Source organism: Cynoglossus semilaevis, chromosome 16, assembly GCF_000523025.1.
Source record: "Cynoglossus semilaevis isolate Cse_v1.0 chromosome 16, Cse_v1.0, whole genome shotgun sequence".
Lineage (NCBI taxonomy): Eukaryota > Metazoa > Chordata > Actinopteri > Pleuronectiformes > Cynoglossidae > Cynoglossus > Cynoglossus semilaevis.
The window spans coordinates 10701483-10725708 of NC_024322.1; the positions used below are offsets into that span (position 1 = coordinate 10701483).

The 24226-nt window shown below is 41.7% G+C and overlaps 1 protein-coding gene and 1 long non-coding RNA gene across 3 annotated transcripts in view; one reads left to right on the forward strand and one right to left on the reverse strand.

The window, feature by feature from the left end:
• Nucleotides 1–24226, forward strand: part of LOC112488264 (uncharacterized) — a 116482-nt gene that overhangs the window by 81341 nt on the left and 10915 nt on the right. The gene's annotated exons all lie outside the window — the stretch shown is intronic.
• The window catches only part of LOC103392083 (neuroligin-4, X-linked-like), a 32346-nt gene continuing 8126 nt past the window's right edge, over nucleotides 7–24226 (reverse strand). The window contains exons 1-9 of one of the 2 annotated variants that reach the window (XM_008328611.3): nucleotides 18132–18771; nucleotides 15922–16794; nucleotides 14066–14218; nucleotides 10738–10923; nucleotides 9532–9982; nucleotides 9205–9418; nucleotides 8399–8523; nucleotides 4600–5209; nucleotides 1491–1898 (exon numbers count right to left, since the gene is read on the reverse strand). In XM_008328611.3, the coding sequence (XP_008326833.1) occupies nucleotides 1491–1898; nucleotides 4600–5209; nucleotides 8399–8523; nucleotides 9205–9418; nucleotides 9532–9982; nucleotides 10738–10923; nucleotides 14066–14218; nucleotides 15922–16396 (2622 nt within the window). In that variant the 5' untranslated portion in view covers nucleotides 16397–16794; nucleotides 18132–18771. Of the gene's footprint in view, nucleotides 1899–4599; nucleotides 5210–8398; nucleotides 8524–9204; nucleotides 9419–9531; nucleotides 9983–10737; nucleotides 10924–14065; nucleotides 14219–15921; nucleotides 16795–18131; nucleotides 18772–24226 lie in introns of those variants that run through there. The other variant, XM_017040092.2, reaches the window with a different exon arrangement.

The window sequence follows — 24226 nt, forward strand, 5'->3', positions numbered from 1 at the left end:
TTACAACAAACTTTTTTTTGCTCAGTTAGGGCAAGGCTTCTGACAAAGAAATATAAAAAAAAATCAAGAACAAATCACTAAATATTTGTCAGGACACGGAGCGACTCTTTGCGGTCATGGGTTAGGCTGTACACAAGAGGGCGGGGCAGAAGAAAGCGGGACAGGCAAGGTTTAGGAACAAAGGGGTCAAAAGGTCATGATTTTTGGCTGGTGCTCAATTGTCAAACCATTGCATTATCTACACAGTACGAGCTTCTGCTCTCGAGGCAAAAGAAAAAAAATATGGGGGAAACTGAAACAGTCCAGATCCTACAGGAGGATCTGGACGCATCGAGAACCCAGAAGTACTGAAATGACTGCATAGAAAATATAGCCTTGAAATAAAGGTACTGTGTACATACTGCAGTGGCTGAGGCAGGAGACCGGCCTTGCTTCAGGACGTCTATACAATAATATAGTAATATCTGAGATGAAAGCAATAATGTGGTTAAATAAGTCATGTTTCGATGCAAGAGCAAGTAAATGCTATAAATCATAATATATCATCTGTATCTTTCCATTCTATGTACAGGAGTTCAACACATACAAAGCTGGTTAGAGTGATTCTTCAGGTCTGGCAATGCTGCAAGAGGCCCTTCCTTCTTCTGAAGCTCAATTTCTGTCTCTTGGCTCACGCCGCATCTCTGTGTTTTTCATATCACTCCATCCTTACTCTGTCGTTCTCACCATCACAGCTGGTAAATCCCTCCCCATGAAGGTTTAATCTCTTTTCCACAATCTGGCTGCCTGCTTTCCTTCCACTACCACTTGTGTTTTTGAATCTCTCTGCTCCTCCTCCTCCTCCTCCTCCTTCTCCTTCTTCTTCTTCTCCTCCCTGTCTGGTTTTACATCCATCTCTTTCTGAAACGTGTTGTTTTCTCCTCAGCTCAGTTTGATCCTTGGCAGATAGGGCCTTTGATCATTTCATGGAAAAATATGCTACATTCACATTTCACAGGTTGTTCAAGTTGACATCAGCAGTCTGTGTGTGTAGTACTTCTTGAGTCAGGTCTGCTCCGCTCGCCCAGCACCGAATGCTGCTCAGCAGAGGTACGGTGAGAGACGTGGACTGATCGATAGCTGACCCTCCGTTGTTACCGCGCTCCTCTTCTTCCTCAGCTTTAGAAAACGCAGAAGATTTAATATCCAAAGTGGGTTCGGGGAGACATTTGATGGATGTCTTGGCTCGTCAAGTTCCGGGTTAGGAGCGAATGATGCATAGAACTGCATCTCCTGGGATCCAGTCTGTCTTCAGTTCCCCGACATGCAACACACAGCTGTTTCTCTTTTTATCGTGTTACTGAAAATGTCTTTCAGTTCGCTCCAACTGTAACAATCCTGCAGGGTAATTAGTAGAGGTATTTCAGTCTTTCGTTTTCTCCATGTGTGTGTATGTGTGCGTGTGTGTGTGTGTAGATGATGCCGTTGTGTATAGGAATATTTTGGCGTGGTTATACACGTGTGGTGGAGTGTGTGTGCGCTGTGATGTGCGTATGCGGCAGGTGTGTATTACTATACGGACTGTGGTGTGTGTAACTCGGGTGAGGATGTCCCATCCTCATCCCCACCACTGAGCCGGGGGTCATGGGGGTCATTGGCGTCGCCGGGGTGACAGGGTGTGACCCTGGGGTCACAGGCAGCGATCCTGGGGTCAGAGACGCCATAAGCGGGACGTCGTCAGGTGACCGGCGCAAGGTGAGGGTGTAGTCCGGTGGACAAGTGAGGCGCACGGTGTCCAGTGTGCTGTAGATGTCCTGGGTGTCCAGACCGTCCAGAGCGTCCAGTGTATCCAAGGTGTGGTGGTGATGAGCGTTGTTTCTCTCGTCGGCTGACGCCGCGTCACACTCGAGCTGTTTCACCTGTGGAGGTCAAAGGGCAGAGAGGTCATAAGATCAGTATCACAGGTGAGAATCATCAGAAACACTGCAGGGAGCTGTGGCAGACCCAGAGCAGCTCCTCACTTACTGCTTTGATTTGTCCGTGAACAACAGCTAAGGACACTAGGACGCGGCTCTGAATGTTGTGGAGTTTAGGATAGTGATGAACCCGATGTGCAAAATATTTCATTCTGATGTTTTTCTCGGGCTGGTTAACAGCATTAGGACACAGAAAAACAGTTCTGGTTGTTGTGGGGTCATGTTTTCATGACTTTTTGGATCACAGTGTCATTTTTCTTTTCAGTCCTTGTCTCACCTGTGGTGTTCATTTAAACTTAAGAGTGTAACAGAAAAACATAGGCAAATTCCTTTCAATTGCAGTTTTATCGTTGTAAAATTTTATAGTATATACACTGTACACAGTAGTTTCAAAATTTAGAGCCACCGACATTGACTTGAGTTCTTCTTGCTTGCGACTAAACGGGAAATAGACACAAAGGTGGACGAGTTCCAGCTCCTAAAATACAAAATTCTCCAGAAAAAAATTGCAGATGTACTTGACACAATATTTCTCCTTCAAATACTTCACACTTTAATTACCTATCAGAGGGACTCATTAGCATGTAGAGCTAAAACCATTTGGGATCAAACCCCTGACCTTCCAGTTTAAAGACAACCCACTGTTCCTACCAGAAATGATCTGTGTAACAGTGGACGTAATGATGCGTGCGGTCAATTGTTTTTCTAACCACGAATGACTTCTGCAGATACGGTGCCACGTTTTTGTCACACCAAAAATGAGCCATTAATTGAATTTCCCATTAAGTCGAGATGAACAAGACAATAAATAATTTAACCAAAGCTGTAATCTAGTTCGGCTCTATTTTTCAAATAAATGTTGCAATTATCCAGACGTTTGTTTTAACAATGGTGATATGCTACGTGTTTGCATAACGAGATGATCAACCAAAGCTCTGTGAATTACATGAAAATTAAACACAGCCTTGTCACAGAACTCAAGGAAGTTCAGTTCAAAGGCCTGGGATCGGTGGACCAATGGCATCACAGAAAAATACAATAGACTTAATGCATATTAAGAAAATGCTAGTAATTTGTCATTATTCTCCAAACCAAAGAGTTTTGTTTTTTTCATATTTTTTCCAGACTCACAGATGCGCTGAAACTAAAAAAAACAAACAAACAACTCACTCAATTTTCATTTTCTTTCCAGGAATAACATCTTCGAAAAGATGAAAACAATTTACTCTGGAACTAAGTGAAATATGCCCATGATGGCAGCTTCAACGGTGAACTGAATCAATGCAGCTGCACTGTCGATTAAGAGTAATGTGAAATTTCACAGCAGCAAACAGCTAAGAAAAAAACCCCAAAAAAACAAATAAAAAACAAACGGCAGGCAGTCAGCGGATAAATTGGAAGCAGTTCACAGATGATATTCGACTAAGCAGACACAGCTCTACATGCACACGCGTCGACACACGGCATGACAGCTACAGACACACACGCCCACACAAACTCACATTATCACACTAACAATGCCTGCCGATGACAGGCTGTGTTGTGCTCTACTGGCAGCTGCTCCACTGCCATAGAAAGGAGCTCAGCCACAGCCTCATCTGGCTACAGATTACGGACTCTTGAAATAAAATGTGACATTATTATCTCTAAGTACAACAAATGTAATCATTTATTCATTCATACGCACTTGAATGTTTCAAAAAAAAAAAGAAAATGGCAAAAGCTAAAAGTGACTGCCCATTAATGCATGACTCAACCCACTTCCTGATACCATGCAGACATGGGCTGCTTTTGGCAGCGATGCAGAACTGCTGGTACCATCTGGCCCAAACATAAGGGATGTGAGTCTTAAGTGGCAAAATGGAAGAAAAAAAGACAATTGTGGCTGAAATATCTGAGATATGAACATGAACCTTGGCTGACGGATACAAAGTGTTCTTGGCAGCGAATCTACTCTGGATGTCAACTTAAAATTGTCCTTATTCAAGTCACTTCTCTTTTTTATTTTTGGCTAACGTGTGCTAGTGCTGTGGCCAGGTTGTGGCCCAGATCTGGCAGACGTGGGCTGTTTGAGCTGTTCTTCAACAGTGACAGGAGTTTTTATTTAACCCAGACAAGCTGTGGGTGTTTCCAGATTTAGTATCATTGAAGACAGATTTTTTTCTGATCAGTGGCTTTGTAAATAGACGTTTTAAGAAGGGACTCTAGTGTCATTTTTCACCGTCTTGACCTGATTTATTGTCACTACAGTGGGTTCACTGATGTGTTGGTCTTAAAATTGGGGTTACGTTTTTCAGGTGATTAATATTATGTGACCTTGGTGTCTAAATGAAATGTTAACTTGATTTGCTCACAAAAAAAAAATACACAAGGACTGAACACAGCTGTCAAACAGACAGCTGTGTTCAGTCCTTGTGTATTTTTTTTCTGAACGCCTGGTTTCTGTGTCTTTACCTTTAAATGGTAATGAGCCACTGTGGGCCGCGCCCACTTCTGTGGGCCGCGTCCACTTCTGTGGGCACGTAACTGTAGCTGTGTAACCATGGCAACGTTGACAGGAATCTGTAAGCCCTGAGTGTTTGCATTTGCAAACAAGGCAACACCACACAAACACACACACACACACACGTGTTTGCTATCTCACCTGCAGTGACATGAGTCCTTCTCCCTGTAAGTGGGCGGCAACATCTGCTGGTGTGATATCTCGTCTCGGAGGAGGAAGTGGGCGGGACCTACGATGCTCCAGACGACGCTTATCTTTCTTGTACAGCAGTGCCGCAAATGCCAGAATGTTGAGAAACAAAAGGGAGGCTCCCACGGCGATGGTCACGGAGAGCTCCGTGGAGTAGTTCTCTGGAGGGATTCGATCTCCATGTTCCCCACCACCTTGGCCGGCAGCTGTCTCCGGGGGCTGCGGGGTTCCTCCCTGAGAACCCGGGTGTCTGGTGCTGCTCGGAGGCCAGCCTTTGGACAGACGTTTAGTGTAAGAATAAGGAGTGTCGTCCTGCGGAGAAGGACTGTGTGTGAAGGAGGACACCGATTGGAGGAGCTCATTCACGTGATGCAAGTGCGGAACCAGCTGGAGCCAGAAGGAGATTTTTGTGGCGCGGTAGTGATCTCTGACCCGGGGTTTGAGGCCGATGTGAAGATACAGCTGCTCCTTTGGCGTGTACTTGGACCAGGCCACTTCTTCGAAGCGGTTTGGTTTTGTGTGGATGAACTTGGTGTCCTGGGGAACCGGCTGGTTTGGATCACTACAAAATAGAAAACCAAAAATTATTTATTCACTTTTATTTATCTTCTTTTTTTTTGTTTGCATCATATTTAACTTTAATGGCTCTGTGCCCCTCATGAGTCACCTGCCCCCTCAGTTGAGAACCACTGATCTACGTTAGCACAGAAAGCATCACAGATTGTTTCACATACAGGCCTTACAGTACCAGCAAAGTCTTCCAGACCCCCCCCCCCCCACAAAAAACAAACACAGACACTGTGATACACATGAGGCGTTTTCCATGTACCTTGTAAAAAAAGAAATACTTTACTGTATTTTTAATTTTTAATTTACAGTTCTTAAAATGTCAGACAGCAGCCACCGTGCTGGCTCCTGTCCTAAGAGAGAGGGAAAGTATGAGATTTTCTCCAGCCACACAAATACCACTGATCAATATCCACACACACGAACACACAAACAGGGTTTATGTTTCTGTAAACGTAGCTCAGAGATGGTTTAGTTTCAGATCAGTGCTTAAAGTCAACACACCTCACATTTCAGTTAATGCACTGTTACTGGTCAAACACCTCAAATTGTTGTTTAGCCTTTTAGCAAAAGCAACAGGCTTCCAGTGAGAGTGAGTGTGTGAAACCACTGTGACTGTGTCACATATGAGCAAACATTTATTTGTCGATTTTCTGACTTATTTCTGCAGCCAGCAGCTGAAATGTGGCAAATGAAAAACAGCAGAAAGTCGACTCTTACACACTTGCCGGTTACAGGATCTGGCCTGTCAATCAGCCGCTTCTGAGCAGAACCGAGAGGCAGTCTGTGTAAAGAGCTACTGGCAGACAGACGCAGCATTTATTCAGGAAATACACGCTGGGAATCATCAAGCACACAATAGTGAAGCGGGCTGTCGCGGGGCTCCTTCTGATCTGAACTATTCCTGGCTACGGACAGGAGTGTCATGAGGGACCGCTTCCTCTGCTGCAGCCGTGGTGACAGCACGGACTAGAGCGCCAACACTGTGTCATGTCATTTCCTGAAAGCACCTGCGTTCAAATCCTCAGTCAGATATGTGCGCCTGCTGTCCTGATTGTGTTCCGTGCGTCTGTGAGATAGTCGGGCTCCTCAGTGATTTAGATGAAGGACTTGACTGTACTGTAGATGCCAGTGTAAATCTGAAGAAGGTCTCTGTTGAGTGAGTCTCGATTGGATTCATTACTGGTAATTACTCACTTCAAGCGCAGCAGAGAGAGGGTCGGTCCTCAACAATTACCTTTATCTTGTGTACATCATGTCAGAGCGGGGAGATTAAACTAAGTTTTATCATTCTGGATTGCCAGGTTTAAAACATTTAAAGGTAGATTTTTTTATATATATAATTATTATTATTACAGGAAAAATATTTTTTCTTTTTAATATTATATGTAATCATTCTGGCATATTGACGTATTGTCTCTACTCTTTTGTTTCTCTTTTGTTACACAATCATTTTTGGTATAAAGATATTACCTCGGCTTTACGCAGACCTTTGTACAGCGCTTCGAATACTGTGTTTATTTTTTTTCCTCCACTACACCCCTGGAGCAGATCCCTTGAACGTGTTTGTTCATTTTGATTTAGACTCAGACCTTTGACTGCATGTGAGTTAGAGACTGTTTTAAAGTTAGTGTCATTTTAGTTGACACAATATCAAAATGGCTAAATTTAAATAGGATATAGTCAACAAAAATACACAATAGATGGTTTGATGGACGGACGGACAGACCTTCAGACAGACGGACGGACGGACGGATGGAAGGACTGACAGACGGACGGATGGATGGATGGATGGATGGCATTCGAATTGGAACGTCAGCAAAGCAGAGTTAGAACAAGTGTACTCGGTGCAGCGGTGTGGTTTTAACATCCACTGCATCAGTTTGACAACTCAGCACCAACGTTACAGACGTCCACAGGCAGAATTACACCGTGACTAGTCAAAGTGACTGTTACTAATTTCTGTAATTCAGTTTCGACTGGTCAAAATTGAATTTTGCAACGTTTCAAAAGTCATTTTGACTCATCAGATTTGTTGTGCTTTACAGCGGTTAATCAGCACATAAATTGTTTGAACAGTGTTGGCAGAATGAGAGGCTGTGGCTTTTGCCAAGAATATTGTTGGAAATTGCATTTAAAAAAATCCAATCCAACCTGGAAATAAAGTAGTGAGAAAGAATCACTGACATAGTCACACATGTATATGTAAATATGCAGGTATGTGCACCTACTGTATAGAGATTGCATTTTCTCCCTGTGTGTGAGTGGGATTTCCTCCCACACACCATAAACTGAATTGTCCAGGGTCTGACCCTTTTTTTTTGCAAATATTTACAGCTGATATTGATGAAAAGTTCTCTGCGATCACCAAACTCATTAATACCTATTCTAACGTACACTGACATTTTGTCATTTGACATTTCGCCGTAGATATGCTAATGTGGCCGTTGAGCATGGCAAAGTTGACTCTCTTATACAAAACACCATTATCCTGTAAGCTGGTTATATTTTTGGGAATATTTGGAATATTTTGATGGTTAAATGTTGCTAATTTAGCAGAAAATACTTCTGGTCTTTCTTGCCTGCTCCACTTTTCCCTCTAATTGTGTCTAACCTATTCAAATAAGCAGCATATTAATATAATTTGCTGGACGTAAAGTGTTCAGCGCTTTGATAATCAGACATCGTTATCTGCTCACAGTTGCTCAGCGTCCTCAATTGTCTCTTTAAAAAAAAAAAAACTCTGCACTTTACAACCGGGCTAATGTTCAGGGCTCACAGAAATAAACGAGGAGATCTTATCGATTATACGGGGAGGCAGTGAACAGTTTCTCTTGATAACACCATAGATTTGAATCTTGGCCGTCTCATTTCTAGCTTGGAGGAGAATCGTTCCTGTGAAATCAGCAGTGAGCTGGCCACAGTCACAGCAACAACACTTCACTCAGCCAAAACCTCGTCTCCACAGACACTCGAAAATAAAACAATGGGGGGGGGGGGGGGGTGTTTTGCAAGTACAATGGCTCATTCACTATAATGAGATAGTGTCAACATAAAGGTTTTGATGAGATATCATTAACAAATGTCTGACTTTTAGGATTAGAACACGTGACTAATGCGACTAATGCAAACAGGAACAGGAAATCGCTCATAGAAACATATGGTATTGTAGTTTAAAACCTACCCAGTCTTGGCAAAGTTGGTCCAGTAAGTCATGACTACGGCGCTCAGCATCACGTCGTTTTTGGAAAAGTTACAGTTGAACAGATCAGTGGGTCCCAACATTGGCACGCCGAAGACGTAGGGCACCTACACACAAAACACACAGGTTTTTAAATATGCAGTCAACAGTTGACCATTACGACACATTAGTCATTAAGCACAGTGAACTGGACTCAGACTGATTTGAAGGAACTTTTACTACGTTTTTTTTTTTTCCAAATTGAACAGAAAGTGAACTTCCTTCGTCATTTGAGCTCAACCCAAACCGCAGTCAGGACACTTGAAAAGAAAATGATAACAAAACACAGCCAGCTGAACAGAAAGTGAACAGAGCTTTTATAACATTACTTCATTTAAATTGAAAACACTGTCTTCTTCAGTAAACAAAGTGTTGTTTTATCTAATCAGTCTTTATCTTTAAATGGGTCTCATCAAACAGTGATTTGATGAAGAGTAAACATTAGTGAATCCAGGTTCCCAGGTGTTTTTGTAAAGTAATAAATCAATTATTTCACAGATAGTCTTGATCCTGTCGTCGTCATTTTAACTTTGTCAGGAATAACAATGTGGTTCCTCTGGGAATTGAACCCAGGACTCTCTGCTGACATTGTTTGTCTTTCTAAATAAACAAACCCTGGTACTGAGACACTGAACTACAGTTATCAACACTAGCTAGCTGAGGTGAGACTGGTTGTAGTGAAAAATCTGTGCATTTTAGAGTATACTGGTACTGGTATAAGTTCCTATTACACTGTGGCATCTTCTTACCTCATCACCATGGGCGGAGTCAGCCCAGGGAGGAGTGGCGTCACTCTGGCAGTGGTGGTAAAATGAGTAGAAGTAAGTGGGAGAGCCGTACTGAGCGTGAAGATCTGCTGTGGCCACTGCTGGTGCCACCCATTGGTGGTCTGTGAAAAGTGCTACCAGAGTCTTCCTCCGAGTCTCTGCGTTGTCACGGTCTGCCCAGTCTGTGTACATGAACCTTTGATAGAACAAAAAAAAAGATCAGGTAAATTCAAAATCTTTCTCACTTCAATTTGATAGATTTGTTTTGGTTCCATTAAGGGAGTCTTCTTCCTCCAAAGTCTCACTCACCTTATGCTCTCTCTCAGTGTGTCTCGACCTTCTGGGTATCCGTACAAACTATCCACAAAGTCTGACACAGCAAAGTCAAAGTCCTCAGCAGTGACGCCGTCCTCCGAGTCCACAATGCCCTCCACGAACTTCACACCTTCGCCCTGGTTGACCCCCAGCATCACGTCATAGTTCAGAAATTCTCCTTGCTCCATCAAAATCTGCGGGTCGTCAGGTATCACGTCTCCATCAATCACTGGCGCAAAAGCTGTGTGATACTTGGCCGGCGTTATGTTCTGCTCCACCAGTTCCCTGTAACTCCGGCCCTGGAGGCAGGCGACCAGTTGTGTGCTGTCATCGATGCCACAGCCCACTCTCTCACCAAGCTGCCGGGCGTACTTGCTAGGCTGGTAGTTAACAGCCCAACTGGCTAACGCACTGCCACTCTGGATGATGGCTCTGTGGAACAGGTCTTAGACACACGGACACACGAACATGTAAATAAGCAGCTGTGTGGAGCGCTCAGGCTCACCCATGTATGTGTTTATGGCTGCACAGGCATGAATTACCCTACGTTTGCACACTTGCAGCTGTAACACAAGACTTTCGTAAGCATGCTTCACGAGCGATTACACAACATAAAAACACTGAAATGACACGTGTACATTATTTAAAAGTTGGCCAGGTCATGGACAGAGCGCTGGGTTCCAGGAGGAAATGACTAAAACAGCTCCAAGCTGGAGTCACAAGAACACAGTTTTATTTAAAACCACTTATTTTGACATTTGGAGAATTTAAATTTCTTTTATTCTGACTAGTTAAAAATATTTGCAGTAATTGTCTTTAGACATTACTGGGCAGCCTGTGTGCTCATCTGCAGGGATGCTACCCTTTGTGTGCGTTTTCTTCTGTTTCCTGGTTTGAACATTTTTTAAATTAACATTGTTGAAAGTAATGAGACTTAGATGATTCTTAATCTCTAATAAAAAGCAATTGTTGTGAAAGCAATCATTCATCAAGATGAATTGAAATGACGATTAATCACCATTTTCAATTTTTAATCATTGACTGCACTCCTAGTAATAAATTAACAATACTTATAATATATAATAGAGCCAGTAACAAGAAAATCGGTTAAGTTTAAGTTTTTTTAAGTTTTTTAGTTAGTTAGTAAGGAGCGAGCAGCCAGCAGAACAGTGAAGGTTTCTGTCCATGATTCTGTCTTACCTTCAGAGTAATGGGACAAGGTCAGGAGGCTGACACAGGAGGCTCCAGCGCCGGATCCAAACACTGTGACTCTGTTTGGGTCACCTCCAAAGGCTGCTATGTTCTCCTTCACCCACCTCAGAGCCTGAATCTGGTCCAGTAATCCATAGTTCCCTTTGGCTGCCTGGTCACCGGTACTAAGAAACCCTGCAGACGGAACAGACGTGTGATGTCATCACAGGTCATGCTGCGCCTCGTTTAACAATCTGCATGTGATGAAAGTCCTTTAGAAAGAACCTCCTGCACACGAGGCTACATACATTTAATCTTACATGGAGAGTGATGCTCAGTGTGAGATGAAATCAACTAAACCCCAGTGTCAGGATCAATTATCCACAAGTCTCATTTAACATAACTTTAAAGGGAATATATGTAAAAGGGGAAAAAAAGAACATGTACTTTGCTGCAATTCCTTTGGAGATTAAATCGAATCACCCAGAGACCTTCATGTTTATGTAAACGAATATCAGCTCGCACACACGCACACACACGTGGCTCCGAGTGCTCTCCCTTATTCCCTTTACTGCTGACTTTATTAAGTAAACACAAAGAATCCTAATAGCTGGCTCCACTACAGTATATCTCGTTACTGCAGAGACTCACTTGTTTGAACTTCAAGTTGGCTCCAAACACACAGGAATATAATGAGCAGGAAAGACAGCGTTCTTAAAGGGATATATTTCATGACTTTTGTGCACGGTTTTTTGATTGGATTGTAGCAACAGCTGCGTTGGCCCTCACTGAGATGATGTTTGTTTTCTTTACATTTCTGCAGTAATGCGCCTGAATACCAGATGTATACACACAGACCAGGGCAAAAATAACACAATATGTATGTAAAGTAAATGTTGTGTTGCACATTGGTACATGTATGGGCTCACCTTGCTTTTGATGACAAAGGAGGAAAAGGCAGACACTGCAGTTGGTGATGATGGATGGTGGACCATCATGATGATGATGATGATGATGATGATGATGATGATGATGATGATGATGATGATGATGATGATCATATTGACGGTGGCATTGAAACCAAGTGTGGACATGGAGACAAAATGATGCAGTTTTTTAAAGAACACAGTTTTCTCACACCCACAGAGCAGATGCAAATTTATTCCATCTTAAAATAATTAACATTTAACCAAAGCCTTAAACAACCAACGTGGATCTCATTAAGTCGTTATCATTCAGTTGTTGGTTCTTCTGACATTTCAACACATCTCCAGCCCTGCGCTTTTTAAAAGAAATATTTTCATTCTAATTAGGCAAGAACAATTATTGGATTTTTGTTCCCTGTGAGTGGAATTTGTATTACCCTGGGTTTTGTGCAAACATTATCTAGAAATCATTCCAAAAGGGCACAAAACAACAGCAAACTAACAAAAATAACAATAATAATGATGGCACACTGAATAATTTAAATGGAATTAGCAGCCAAACACTTTGCAAATCTTCCACTCCTTCTTCTCCTAGCACCTTGAAGGAATTCAACTCAAGTCATTAACATATAAAGAAAACCAAATCTTACAGTATTAAAATGTTTATATATATACACATAAATAAACGTATCTGTATTCTTGCAAAATATATTAATATTAAGATACCATTAAAGTACATTTACAGATCTATCATAATTTCACAAATACTCCTCTGTTGATCATGAGAATAGGCTGTTCTATTTTCTTCATTTCTATAAAACAAGTGTGAAATTAGATAAAATGACTGAGAAATTGAACGTAAAATACATTTACATATTCACTTATTGTTTCGTAATTTTACTGAAATGTATTTCCTAATTGAAAAATATCTTGTGCAATTTGTGTCATTTTCATGATAATATTATTTTGACCTTTTTTTTAGTTTGACATTTTTAAAGTTTATATTAATACTGCATACGATTTGTTTAACTTTATAAATTCTAAATTCAATTAAAGAACATGGAATTATACACCAGTACAGAAAAGGTGCTGCATGCGGAGATTTCGTGAACTTGCTGGCTCATCTGAATTAATGTGGCCACATAAATGATTAAACAGCAGGAAGCCATTAATTAAAATGAGGACATGATTTAACCCGGCCAGTGGAGTGACACACATCTTATACTCAGACTTACTGTAATCAATATGAGGCTGCGCACACACACACTGCTCATTACTCATGCCCTTGGTGTAGTACAGTGACTGATGTCTTTAAAGTATGTTTTTAGGAATTCTCTGGCCACGCCCAGATTTCGTAATCTTTTTATAATTACATCTACAAAAGGCCTAAAAAATGACTGCCTGGATCCTGAGATATCCCTTTAATTCCAGCGCTGAGTTTTTGCTATAGTTGCCTAAAAATAGTCAAACCACAGGGGAAAAGATTTTCACCTGTTCAAGAAGCAATGAGTCAGACAGCCATTGAGGTAAAAAAAAGAATCAGATTGGCTTCAGGGAATATTAATCCACTCAGGACACTCATTCTCCGCACATTTTCACTCCTAATAAATAAATAAAGTAAAATAAAGGCCCGATCTGTAGAAACAACTCCAATAGGTTTCACATTTCATTGCTCATTGAAAGAATAAATAATCCAGATGGTGAGCGCAGTATAAATTTGACAAAATGCAATGAAATGCTGTGTTGATCCATAAAAGAGCGTCTCTTTTTATGTACAAAAAAAGTCTAAATCTCCAAAGACCTTCAGCCAAAAAGGAAATGGATACAGGAGCTACAATAAAGCAGAAAGTTTCATTTACAAGCTACCAATGCTTTAATGCTCCTTGTGTTGTAAATAAAATAGCGTTAAATAAATAATATTGTCATTCTGCCAGTAAACATTACTAGACTAAATCTCTTAATCTTCCTCTTTTTGAAATCTTCACATCACATTTCTAACCCATTCATTGCACCTGACGGTAGGTTTGTGACATCAGTGATGTCATCAGGTCGCCCAGCCTGGCAGTAATTGCACCTCTGTTGTCCCAGGATTAAAGATGAGGTGCCGTTGAAGAATCACTGAGGCCATTTAAAATCTAGCGCCGTAGATCGCTGCCCGCATTTGAGGCTGTCCAATTACGTGCAATTGCCACTTAAAAAAGCAACCCCAGAGGTGCAGAGAGTGTGTATTTATCACTGCATTAATTGATTGCTCAGTGTCGATACATAAGTAGGCCACCACAATGGTAGATTAAATGAAAACACGCTGTAGAGCAGGTTGGCCAGATTTATATACTAAAAGCCCAGCAGATTACAGTGGAGGGAAAACAAACAACAACTTCATTTATTTTTCATTAAAAGAGAGGATTTACCCAGTACTCCTAGCCGGTAGTTGAGGGTGATGACAATGACGTTGCCGTAGCTTGCCAGAACGCTGCCATCCATCATGTTGCCTGTGCCTTCTGTGTACGAGCCACCGTGGACATAGACCATCACAGGCCTTAGATCCCCCTCCTCATGGATGTCTGGAAAAGATGGGAAATGTGTTTATAACGCTTGTGGTCAATATTAGTAAAAATACATCTATATCATGTAACCTTTGGTATTTATGATATTCAAGATTTATAAAAAAAAAAAGGTAAAGTAAAGTACAACTGCAGCAATTTAAAGTGAAAACTTCTCCATGAATATAAAAGCAGCATCTCATATGTCATCACAAACATCAATAATATATATGTGGAAAGACAAGGGTCCTGGAACAAAACCTTGAGGAACACCTTTTCACTCTGGGTGAAGAGAAACTGAAGGAAATCCCAACTGCACATGTCGTTGTACGACCTAACATATAGGTTAATAATAGATTAACATTAGAATCAAAATTGCTGAAAATCGTTTTTACAGCACCGTCGCACAGACCATTAGTGTCAACCACAGTGTAAGTGGTTTTAGAGGTTTAAGATACTTTTTTTTTTTTCACAGAATTTCCAGTGGTAGCTGTGGTTTTTGTGAAGCTGTTTTTAAAGATCAGGTTAAGGATCATGAGTTGCTTTACAACGTCAAGAACAACAGAACTTAAAAGTGTCTGTGTATTTCCACAACTGCTAAAATGACCAGGAAAACAAAGCCCAAAACCCTCCGTCCTTCCTTAAACCTCTGTGAATCATTTGTTTAAATAAATGTTTCTGTCGACTGCCTGTTAGTGACCGACTCACAATGTGTCTATTTATATGTATCTGGACCTTTGATCACTATGTGCTCTTATACATAAAGGAGCAGAAGTAATCTATGTGTGTGTGTGGAGGAGAGGTTCCATTGCAAGTCTGTGAACCAATATGTATGCATGAGTGAGTCTGTGTCCTTCCCACTTTCCTCTGTTGGCACATAACGCAGGTGTCTGCATATTAAGTTTTTGTTTCAGCCGGTGGCACGCAGCTGATGCAGACAGGAGTGTCCCAGAAGTATTTCTTTTTAAAGAAAAATAATAATATAAATGATGGATTTTATTTATTTAACATCAAGCCCACACGTCAGTGACGTGAAGTAACTACACCGTCTTCGGTTTATGACAAAGTTTCAGCCCTATGCAGTCGTGATCACTCTGTACCATAGTTCTGTACCATAGTTCATGTCCTTGCAAAAGTATGAGATCATAGCATTTAGAACGTCAATCTCCTGCTAGCTCTCATTTATTGCGAGGACCAACTTGATTAATGTGTAAAAGGTCTAAAACGCTCTGCTGGTCTGCAGGGCTGACTCTCTTTTTACTATGTGCGCCTGAAGACTGACTTGGTGTTTGATGAAAGCGAATTCTCCGGCTTCCCTGACAAACCGTGAACGTGTTAATTATTAATGAGTTGAAGCAAGCTGTTCGTGGTAACTCTCTTTGCAATTCACGACCCAAATATTTTATAATAATAAGTTTTTTTTTTGTTTTTTTTTTTTGCTCACAGTCCAATTTCTGTGATCACCAGAAGTCCATATATGGCTCTGCTCTGAGATCTTTCTTGAATATTTTTGATTCTTTAAAATTCTATTGTGTATGATCTTTGCATTTGAGGTCTTTTACTGAAGTGGTGCATTCTGTGGCTATCACATGTGAGGTGACTGTTAAAAACATGGAGCTGAGTTCCTAGCCATCAGTTCCTGAATAGTTTTCTCTAAAACAACCTGACAAAACGCATACAAACACATGAATTCACTCCAATGAACTTTCTCTTGGTCGACTCACCGGCTTCAGTAGGAACGTAGATGTTGAGGTAGAGACAATCCTCACTCTGGTGAGTGAGATATGTTGCCGCTATATCCAGGTTAGCGGTGAGCCAGGAGGGCATCATATCTCCCAGAATGCTCCGCTCGTCCAGTGACTGTGGGCACACTGGAGCAAACTGTGTGACATTTCGTATGCCCGGCCAGGGCAGAGGTGGCTCCGGGGGCTGGAATCTCCTGTCTCCCGTCGGGGGCCGTGCATATGGAACGCCTAAGTACTGAATGACAGGACCGAGAAGGTCTGAGGGGAGGGGGATCAGCATGCCGCGGATACGGCCCTGTGCTGTGGAGATGACTGGCACAGTCTGCTGCCCAGACACCGGAATAATGTGAAAAGAAAGACAGAAGGAGAGTAGGAGTAGTAGAAACCCAAACGGCAGAGAAAACGGTAAAAGAGGAGCCGAAGAAGACTTTCTCCTGGACCACAGCTCGGACATGGTGGTGTGTTTGGGAGCAGCCACACGTTGATGGACGGGGGAGGAAGGTCGCCTTCAGAGGTATTCAGCACTTACACAAAGCTGTTGCTCTCTTTGACCCATAGCAAACAAAACGGCCTCTATAAAGGTCTTGTGAGCAGCCTTCTCTTCTTGTGTGCACGTCGGTGTCCGAGTGCGAGTGAGTCACAGATTTAGTGGCTGTGAGTGCAATGACTCAGTTAGAGAGTCCCTCGAAAGTGTGCCTGCATGCTGTGCATGTTTGTGTGTCTAAATGTGTCCGTGTGTGTGTGAGAGAGAGAGAGAGAGTGTGTGTGGAAGGTTATGTAAACAGTGGCATCACTGTTCCTCGCTGTCACTCTCTCCTTCCGGTCAGACCCATAACAAGCTCAAAGTGTCTCCTGAAAAAAAAAGAAGAAGAAGCAGAGAGACAGGGAAAGATTTTAATTCATCTCCATTAGAGAAATCAGTGTAAAATAAATACCTACACACACACACTCAGACACACACACACACTCTCCCTCACTCATGGCTGAGTCGTGTATGACATCAGAGGGATCTGTTACCTCACTGCCGTCCATGATAAAAATAGACATGAAGCTAATGAGATGTTGTTCGCTTAGTTTAACTTGGCTTTGCCTCGCCAGGACACGGTGTGTATGGACAGTGTGTGTGTGTGTGTGTGTGTGTGTGTGTGAATATCCGCATATCCTCGTACACTATGCACTGTTTCACTGCTTAAGNNNAATTAAACCCTGAAATACGCTGCAGGGCTTCTGACCTGCGTGTAGCATAAGGTAGAAAGCCTGTGACCGACACACACACACACACACACACACACAGAGCAATACTTGCATGTAAACACACACACACACACACACCTTCATTTTGAGCCTTAATAATAGGGACAACTCTTCTTTTTTTTTTCGCTGTAGCTTTTAAAGATGCACACACACACACACACACTTTTTCTGATCTCCCTACTGCTTACACACAACCACTAGTCCTCTATCTCTAGCACTCAAACACAAACACACACTCAAACACACACTCACACACACAGCTGCTCCCTAGTCGACACAGCTATCTCTCAAAGGCCTTAGGGCAGAATATTAAGGCTCAGGCAACACACACGCACAGAGAGAACAACATCAATGTCCAGGTCCCCCCCCCCCCCATGCACACACACAGAATAAGAGAGAGAGAGGGAGAGAGAGAAAGAAAGAAAGAGAAATTCACTCAAATCTAAGTATTCCTCCAAGTCCAGTCCGTGCTGCTCATGTTTTGTAGTGCTGTTTTTGTAGTGCTGTTTTTGTAGAGCTGTTTTTGTAGTGCTGTTTTTGTAGTGCTGCTGTGGAGCTCGGCTCTGCTGCTGCTGTCCAAGGTGCTAGTTAACATTCCAATGGTGATCACACACACGCCGATGAATAACGCTCCATTTATCAAGACAAACCCGCCTGCCACCCTCACCCCTGCATATATATTTTTTTTCCCACGCAGGAAACAAAGCAAAGTGAAATGTATTAACAACATTTAAGACGGCTGACGGGAGCGGAGACAGAAATACGAGCGTGTGTGTGGTCGGGAAAAGGCTCTTTACTGGGGTAGAGGTAGAATCCCCTGTCTAAAGCTGACTACGGCAAAAACAGCCTCACTCAAATGTAAAACCTCAGCCTGCATCCCCGCTGCAGTTTGACTTTAATTGCCTTAAAATGAAAAAACGTTGAATATACTGCACCCGCTGTGGAAATGAGGTGTGAAATCCAGCGGACCATATTCCAGTTTTTCCAGTTCCACCGCAATTTCTGTCCTCGTGTGTTTTCCTGCTGCTGCTGCTGCTGCTGCTGCTTGTCCGACGTGTCCGGGATGGGATGTGGAGAGATATTCCTCTATCGTCGCTGCTGCTGCTGCTGCTGCTGCTGGAGATGGTGGTGGTGGCACGTCTCCCGGGAATAACGCAAAAAAGAAACGGAGGGGAGGGAGGGGGACGAACACAACCCTCAAGCCAACAGTCCGGGTAGAGAAATTATGAGTCGGATAAGGAAAGGGAAATGTGTTTGGTTTAAAAAAAAATAAAATAAAAGAGAAAAAGAAAGTAAAAGGAAAAATAAAGTGTTTCTGGAGAAATCTAAGGCCCAGGACGGTTAAATGATCAATCCCCCCCTCTTCCTCTCTTCTTTCTCGCTGTCTCCTCCCTCCCCCACTCTCTTACTCTTTCTCTCTCTCTTACTCTCTGTCTCTTCTTGTCTCTCTTACTCTCCCTAGATGCGATTGGACAGTGTGGCAGGCAGCAGCTACTGATCCAATGATAGGCCAACGCACCTACAGCTTCACACAGACAGAAACATGTAGGAGAGAGGGAATGACCTGTGCAGAACGAGTACACACACACGTATATATACCGTATATATATATAATTATATATATATATATAGAGAGAGAGAGAGAGAGAGAGCTGGCTGAGCCATTCTGGACAGGTCGCTGCACTGACCCCCTCCCCCCCCCTTTATTGAGACGGCCCCTGCAAACCCCTAACCTAAACCAGAGAGAGCTCATTTATATCCCCTGCTTTAACCTAACTGTAGTTGACTTCAACCTCTAACCTTCACCAGTGCAACACAAACGATGTTGAGCCTCATTACAACCCAACTCTAACCCCCCCCCCTTCCCCCCCGAGGACAACAGGTCCTGACAGAACTACTGTTTATACAAGCAAAATGAAAAAACAAAAAACAGTTGCTGTTTTTTACGACACAAGCAACGTTGTCGCTGAAAGGACTCCCAGCCTGTAGACGGCGCCATCACATTTGCACACACATGTGAAACTGTGAAGTAGTCACTTTGAATTTTTGAAATACCTGTGGTTGACAAACCTATTTGTTAGAACATGCACCACCACCACCACAACACAACAGTCTTCTCTTAATGTTGGTGCTAAAGTCCACAGTGACCTCGTCAGGACAAAAGCACCAGACTCTGTCCCAATTCCACTTAGTTCCGCCTGGAAGCAGCTTTTTCCTGTAGGCACTGTGTCCGTGTGTGTGTGTGTGTGTGTGTGTGAAGCGGTTCAGTGTTTGGGAACACTCCTCACGTCAGCACAGCCTGCCGCAGCAGCAGCAGCAGCAGCGTTCAGGACTTTCTATTCCTTTCCTCAACAATCCTCCATCAACCCATCCATCTCTTTGTCCGCCTGTCTGCCTCTCTGTCTGCCCAGGCACTTGTTTGCTTATTCCCCTGTTGCCCTCTATCCTGATTTCCCCCGTTCTCCCCCATTCTCACTCTTTTAAAACAGGTTGTTTTATAAGAAGGCGTTAGAAAAGAAGTCATTGTAGGTCAGTTGGCGGAAAAGCAGAATCTGCGGCGAAGGGATTTCAGATCATACAGAAAGACAACACTGATTTATAGCCGTGGGGGCTCCCGACTGAAAAAACCTTGTCACTCTTTCTTCTTAAGTTATGAACACAAGGACGTATAAATCAAGCTGCAACAATTTGCACCATCTGGAGTCAAATCATGTCCTCTCAGCTGGGAGAGATAAATTAGCTTTAGCAAGTTTAGAGGCAAACAGAGTCACGTTTGGTTCTGCGTCAAGAATTTTGCACAAATGAAGTACATGAGAATATTCTGCAGCGCTTCTGAAAGGTCAAGCTGGAGGGGGGAAAAAAAGGATGCTGGATGTTTACCGTGTTGATGGAGGATGAGTGCTGATCTCAGAGTTTGACTTTAAATCAATCGCAACACTAACCCAGTTTGGACAGAGTGTGAGGGCTCAACATTAGCCCTTGCTAATGTAACTGGCCGACAGAATGACGTTTTCACTGCCAGATACAGATTACATCAGGATCTGTTAGTATGGCAAGCCTTAGTACCTGGACTGTGAGGGACACAGTGTCCGCTGTTTGTCATCAATCTTTCCAACACCATTTTCCTGCCAGCGTATGTCAGCCTCGCTACTACAGTCTGCAAGCTAAAAACTTTAGAGAGCGTCAGATAGGAAGGTCCACAAAAGGAGGATGTTCAGTCATTACGAAAGACAAATTAAAAATCAAAGCAAAGACTATCCTGTTCCTTTTTATCCATTTTACACAGTAAACATGTCTATTATTATTATTAACACTGTTTGTGATGAAAATAATGATTATTTATTAAAAGAGAAATATAGACTGAACATGGCTTTATTTACATGTGGTTACAGCTGCAAAACTCTACTAAGTTAAACAACATCTCTATGAAACCAATTCATGTTGCACAGCACTGGTAAGACTATTTTGAGCACATTAGGTGAAACGAAGTAGGAACCTTTCAGAACACTGTGACTTAAAACTCACAGTCCAACACATTCAACTGCACATTTCAACATCTCCTTTTTTTGGTTGTGTTTGTGGTTTTTAGGACTCCTTGTTCTTCTTTGCATTAAAGATAGTTAAAAATGACATTGACTGTACCTAGCAGCGCCCCTGCCTGTGAATTTGTGTATCGGTACCATTACCACAAATTCCAACTTATTTAAATTCTTTTGCCCCATTTTTTCCATTTTTTTTTACCAGATTTTGAATAAAACATATTACATTTATAAAACCATCACAACGGCATGTTTTAAACTCCCTTAAACATATACACAGCGCAGTGAATTATAATTACATTGTGAATACCATCAGTGTTAATTGAGATATAGCAGATTTCCAGGGCTGAATACAGAGACTTGTGATCCTCAAAATATTCAGATCTTCTGTATGATTCACTGGGTTTCATTACGCTGCAGCACCAGAGCTCATTACTGTCTGCTACATAAGGGGATGAAATGAAAATAAAACTCAATTTAAAATTGATTCCATGGTGTATAATATTTATCTAAAGTCAACGACTGGAATAATCAATTCAAAGAGAAACATTTTTTAATTTGCCCAATATCATTTTATTCTAGATGTATCATCATGTCAGCACGTAAATGCACACACACTCCCATGTGTCATTTGCCTCAATTAATTATTTTGAGGAAATATTAAAAGCATGAGCCCTATACATATATACACATATATGCATATATATGCACATATCCATATATGTATACTATATACATACATACACATGACAATGACAATCACAATAACAAGTAGTTCACTTTCCTTTTCTTTCCTTTCCTTATGCAAAACACCGGGACACCCCACTGCTCTAACGGCCCTTGTGGTCAGTTTGTCTTCTCTGGAAATGCCCTGATGCTCGTCCACCTTTGACACTGACATGCTGTCTAGCACACTAATTTTGTCACTGAACAATGCAGCCATTCTTAACCACCACGCCGTGCATCTGTTTGTCCATTCATCTATCTTATTACGTTAATGCAGGATCTTCCCTCCTTTTCTTTTTCCAGATTAGTCCACCACTCATTCATTCCTTTAGGCCTTCAGCTTTTCTGTCTCTCCTGGAACACATTTTACTTTGTCCGTCTATTAAATTATCTCTCAGCATTCCTACTCTTTCAATTCACTCATCCCTCCCACTGCTGCCATTTGCTCTTAAAATATTCATTGATGTCTTAAACACTTTTTCGCTCTCTTTGACACAAACCACAACCTTGCATTAACTCTTCCACGGCTCACCTCTCATCTCTCTCTCTCTCTCTCTCTCTCTCTCTCTCACAAGTATTGTTATTTAGTGTTTTACTATAATTTTTTATAACATTTTACTATAACTTTTCTAAAACTGTATATCAAATTCCAGCAATGTCTTCTTACAAACATGTTGTACTCAATGTAATGAAGAAATAAGAAACAAGTGGTTAGCTTACATGTTCACAGCCAAAATCCATTTGGTTTTGCATTTGGTCTTTTGCTTTTAAATGACATTCTCATCTTAGCATTTCGGGCACATTGCTACTATTTAATTCTCAATCACTGAAAATACTGTTTCTTGTTTCTGTATATTGCCTGCGGTAATGACACAGACTGAGGCAAATGGGATTCATAAATAAGCCATCTTCATTAGGGCTATTTTAGTTTATTTTATTCAGACAACACGGGTAATGTAACAGCGATGGTATGTTTTGTTTTGTTTTTTCCTGCATCCGCTCTCGGTATGAGATTCCATTTACGTTATGAGTGTTTAATTTAAATTTCAGTCAACCTGCATAATGACTGTTACAGCCCATCTCAGTGGGCAGTGTTTCACAGGCGCATCCCAAACTTAAAAATTTTATTTTTGACCCTCTCATCATTGTATGAAACCACACTGGCCAGGCATTTGAAATCCTGTCTAATTTATTTATAAAGCACTCGTCACAAGGCGATTCATCAAGGGCAGCATGGATAACGAAGGACATTCAAACAGATATTAAAATTAAAATTAAAGGCTAAAAAAGACAAGGTGACGTGGAGCTGCAGACTTGGTCAGAAGTGTAGAAATGAAAGGAACAGTAAGACTTACTGCAGTGGCAGACTGATAGCAGGATATTTACTACTAAGGCCTGCTTACCTGTTGCTATTAGCAACGATGTCACAATTATCTGGTATCAAAATGAATGACAGTATTGAGTGCTACGGTTAATTTATCGCAACGGTTCCTAAATACCATCAGAAAATAATCTGCTAACTATGTAACTATCATCAATCGCAAACAATTTAAATAAACTTAAACATCTAGTATAGATCACAATTGAACACAGCAATGATTGGCCTTATATAAATAGATACTTAAATATACAATGTCATTTAATTATATTGATTAGTTAGTTACTGTACAGAACGGTAGAGGTTGTGTAGCATTTCATAATATATATTTTGATATATTTCAAGTCCACTAATGGTCATTAATCTTTTTTATCTCCAGGCGTGTTATAGATATTGGCCTTTGGAAAAAAAAAGCTATCAATATCATTAAAAAAACAAAAACAAAAACCCTAGTGGGCTTCAAAACACAAAAGGAATGGAAGCTTTAAGAACTACAAGTATCGAATAAGAACTGAGATCATCGTAATATCGGGAGAGATTCTCTGACAGTAATTGTATCATGGAAACACAACTGTGACATCCCTAGTTACTAATAGTCAACATATTATTATAAACGGCAGAGCAGTTTTCAGTTTTGCTTTGCAGCCCTTATCTGAAACTGAATGGCACCGTCCATTTTCTTTTTTGTTTATATGCTCTCTGATTTCAACTCCAGTAACTTTGCAAAATATGTGATTAAACGTTACCGAAAGGTCTGTCCAGGGTAACAATAAATCAGCTGTAATCGTTATTGAAAGGTTGGTAATGGAAGGTAAAACAATAGTGTGACAAATCTACACTTGGCTGCTGAGTTATGGGCCAATAAGCATTTGTTTAGATTGCCGTAAGATTCTGCCTCCTGGGCTGTTATTTCTCAGCACTGTGAGATTGTCACGGGTCACTTACATGTTTATACCGAGCCGGTATGGGCACAAAGCATAACAACCTAATTAAATGTCACACAACAGCAAACACAAACGACAAACATATCATCCTTTATCAAAGGCGGGCTCCAATTTGGCTCCTGAATGATTTTCAACATGTCAGCCACACAAACTCACACCATTTTGTCCCGTGAAGACAAAAAAAACGAAACAGTCATCCATGAAGTTAGTGATTTTTTTCGCCCCACCCTCTAGTCCTCTCGACTGCATGAGTGTGTGAGGCAGCAGTGCATGTGGCGCCGTCTCACACGCTCGTGGTGTTTCGGAATCACATACACTCCTGCACACAGCAGCTTCATTGGTATTTCTGACAGCGTTTCAAGGGGGAGGGGAAGCAGGAGATTAGAAGGTAAGAGACAGATGTCAGAAGGCCACAGGGAGAGAAGCAGAGAGTAATGAAGGGG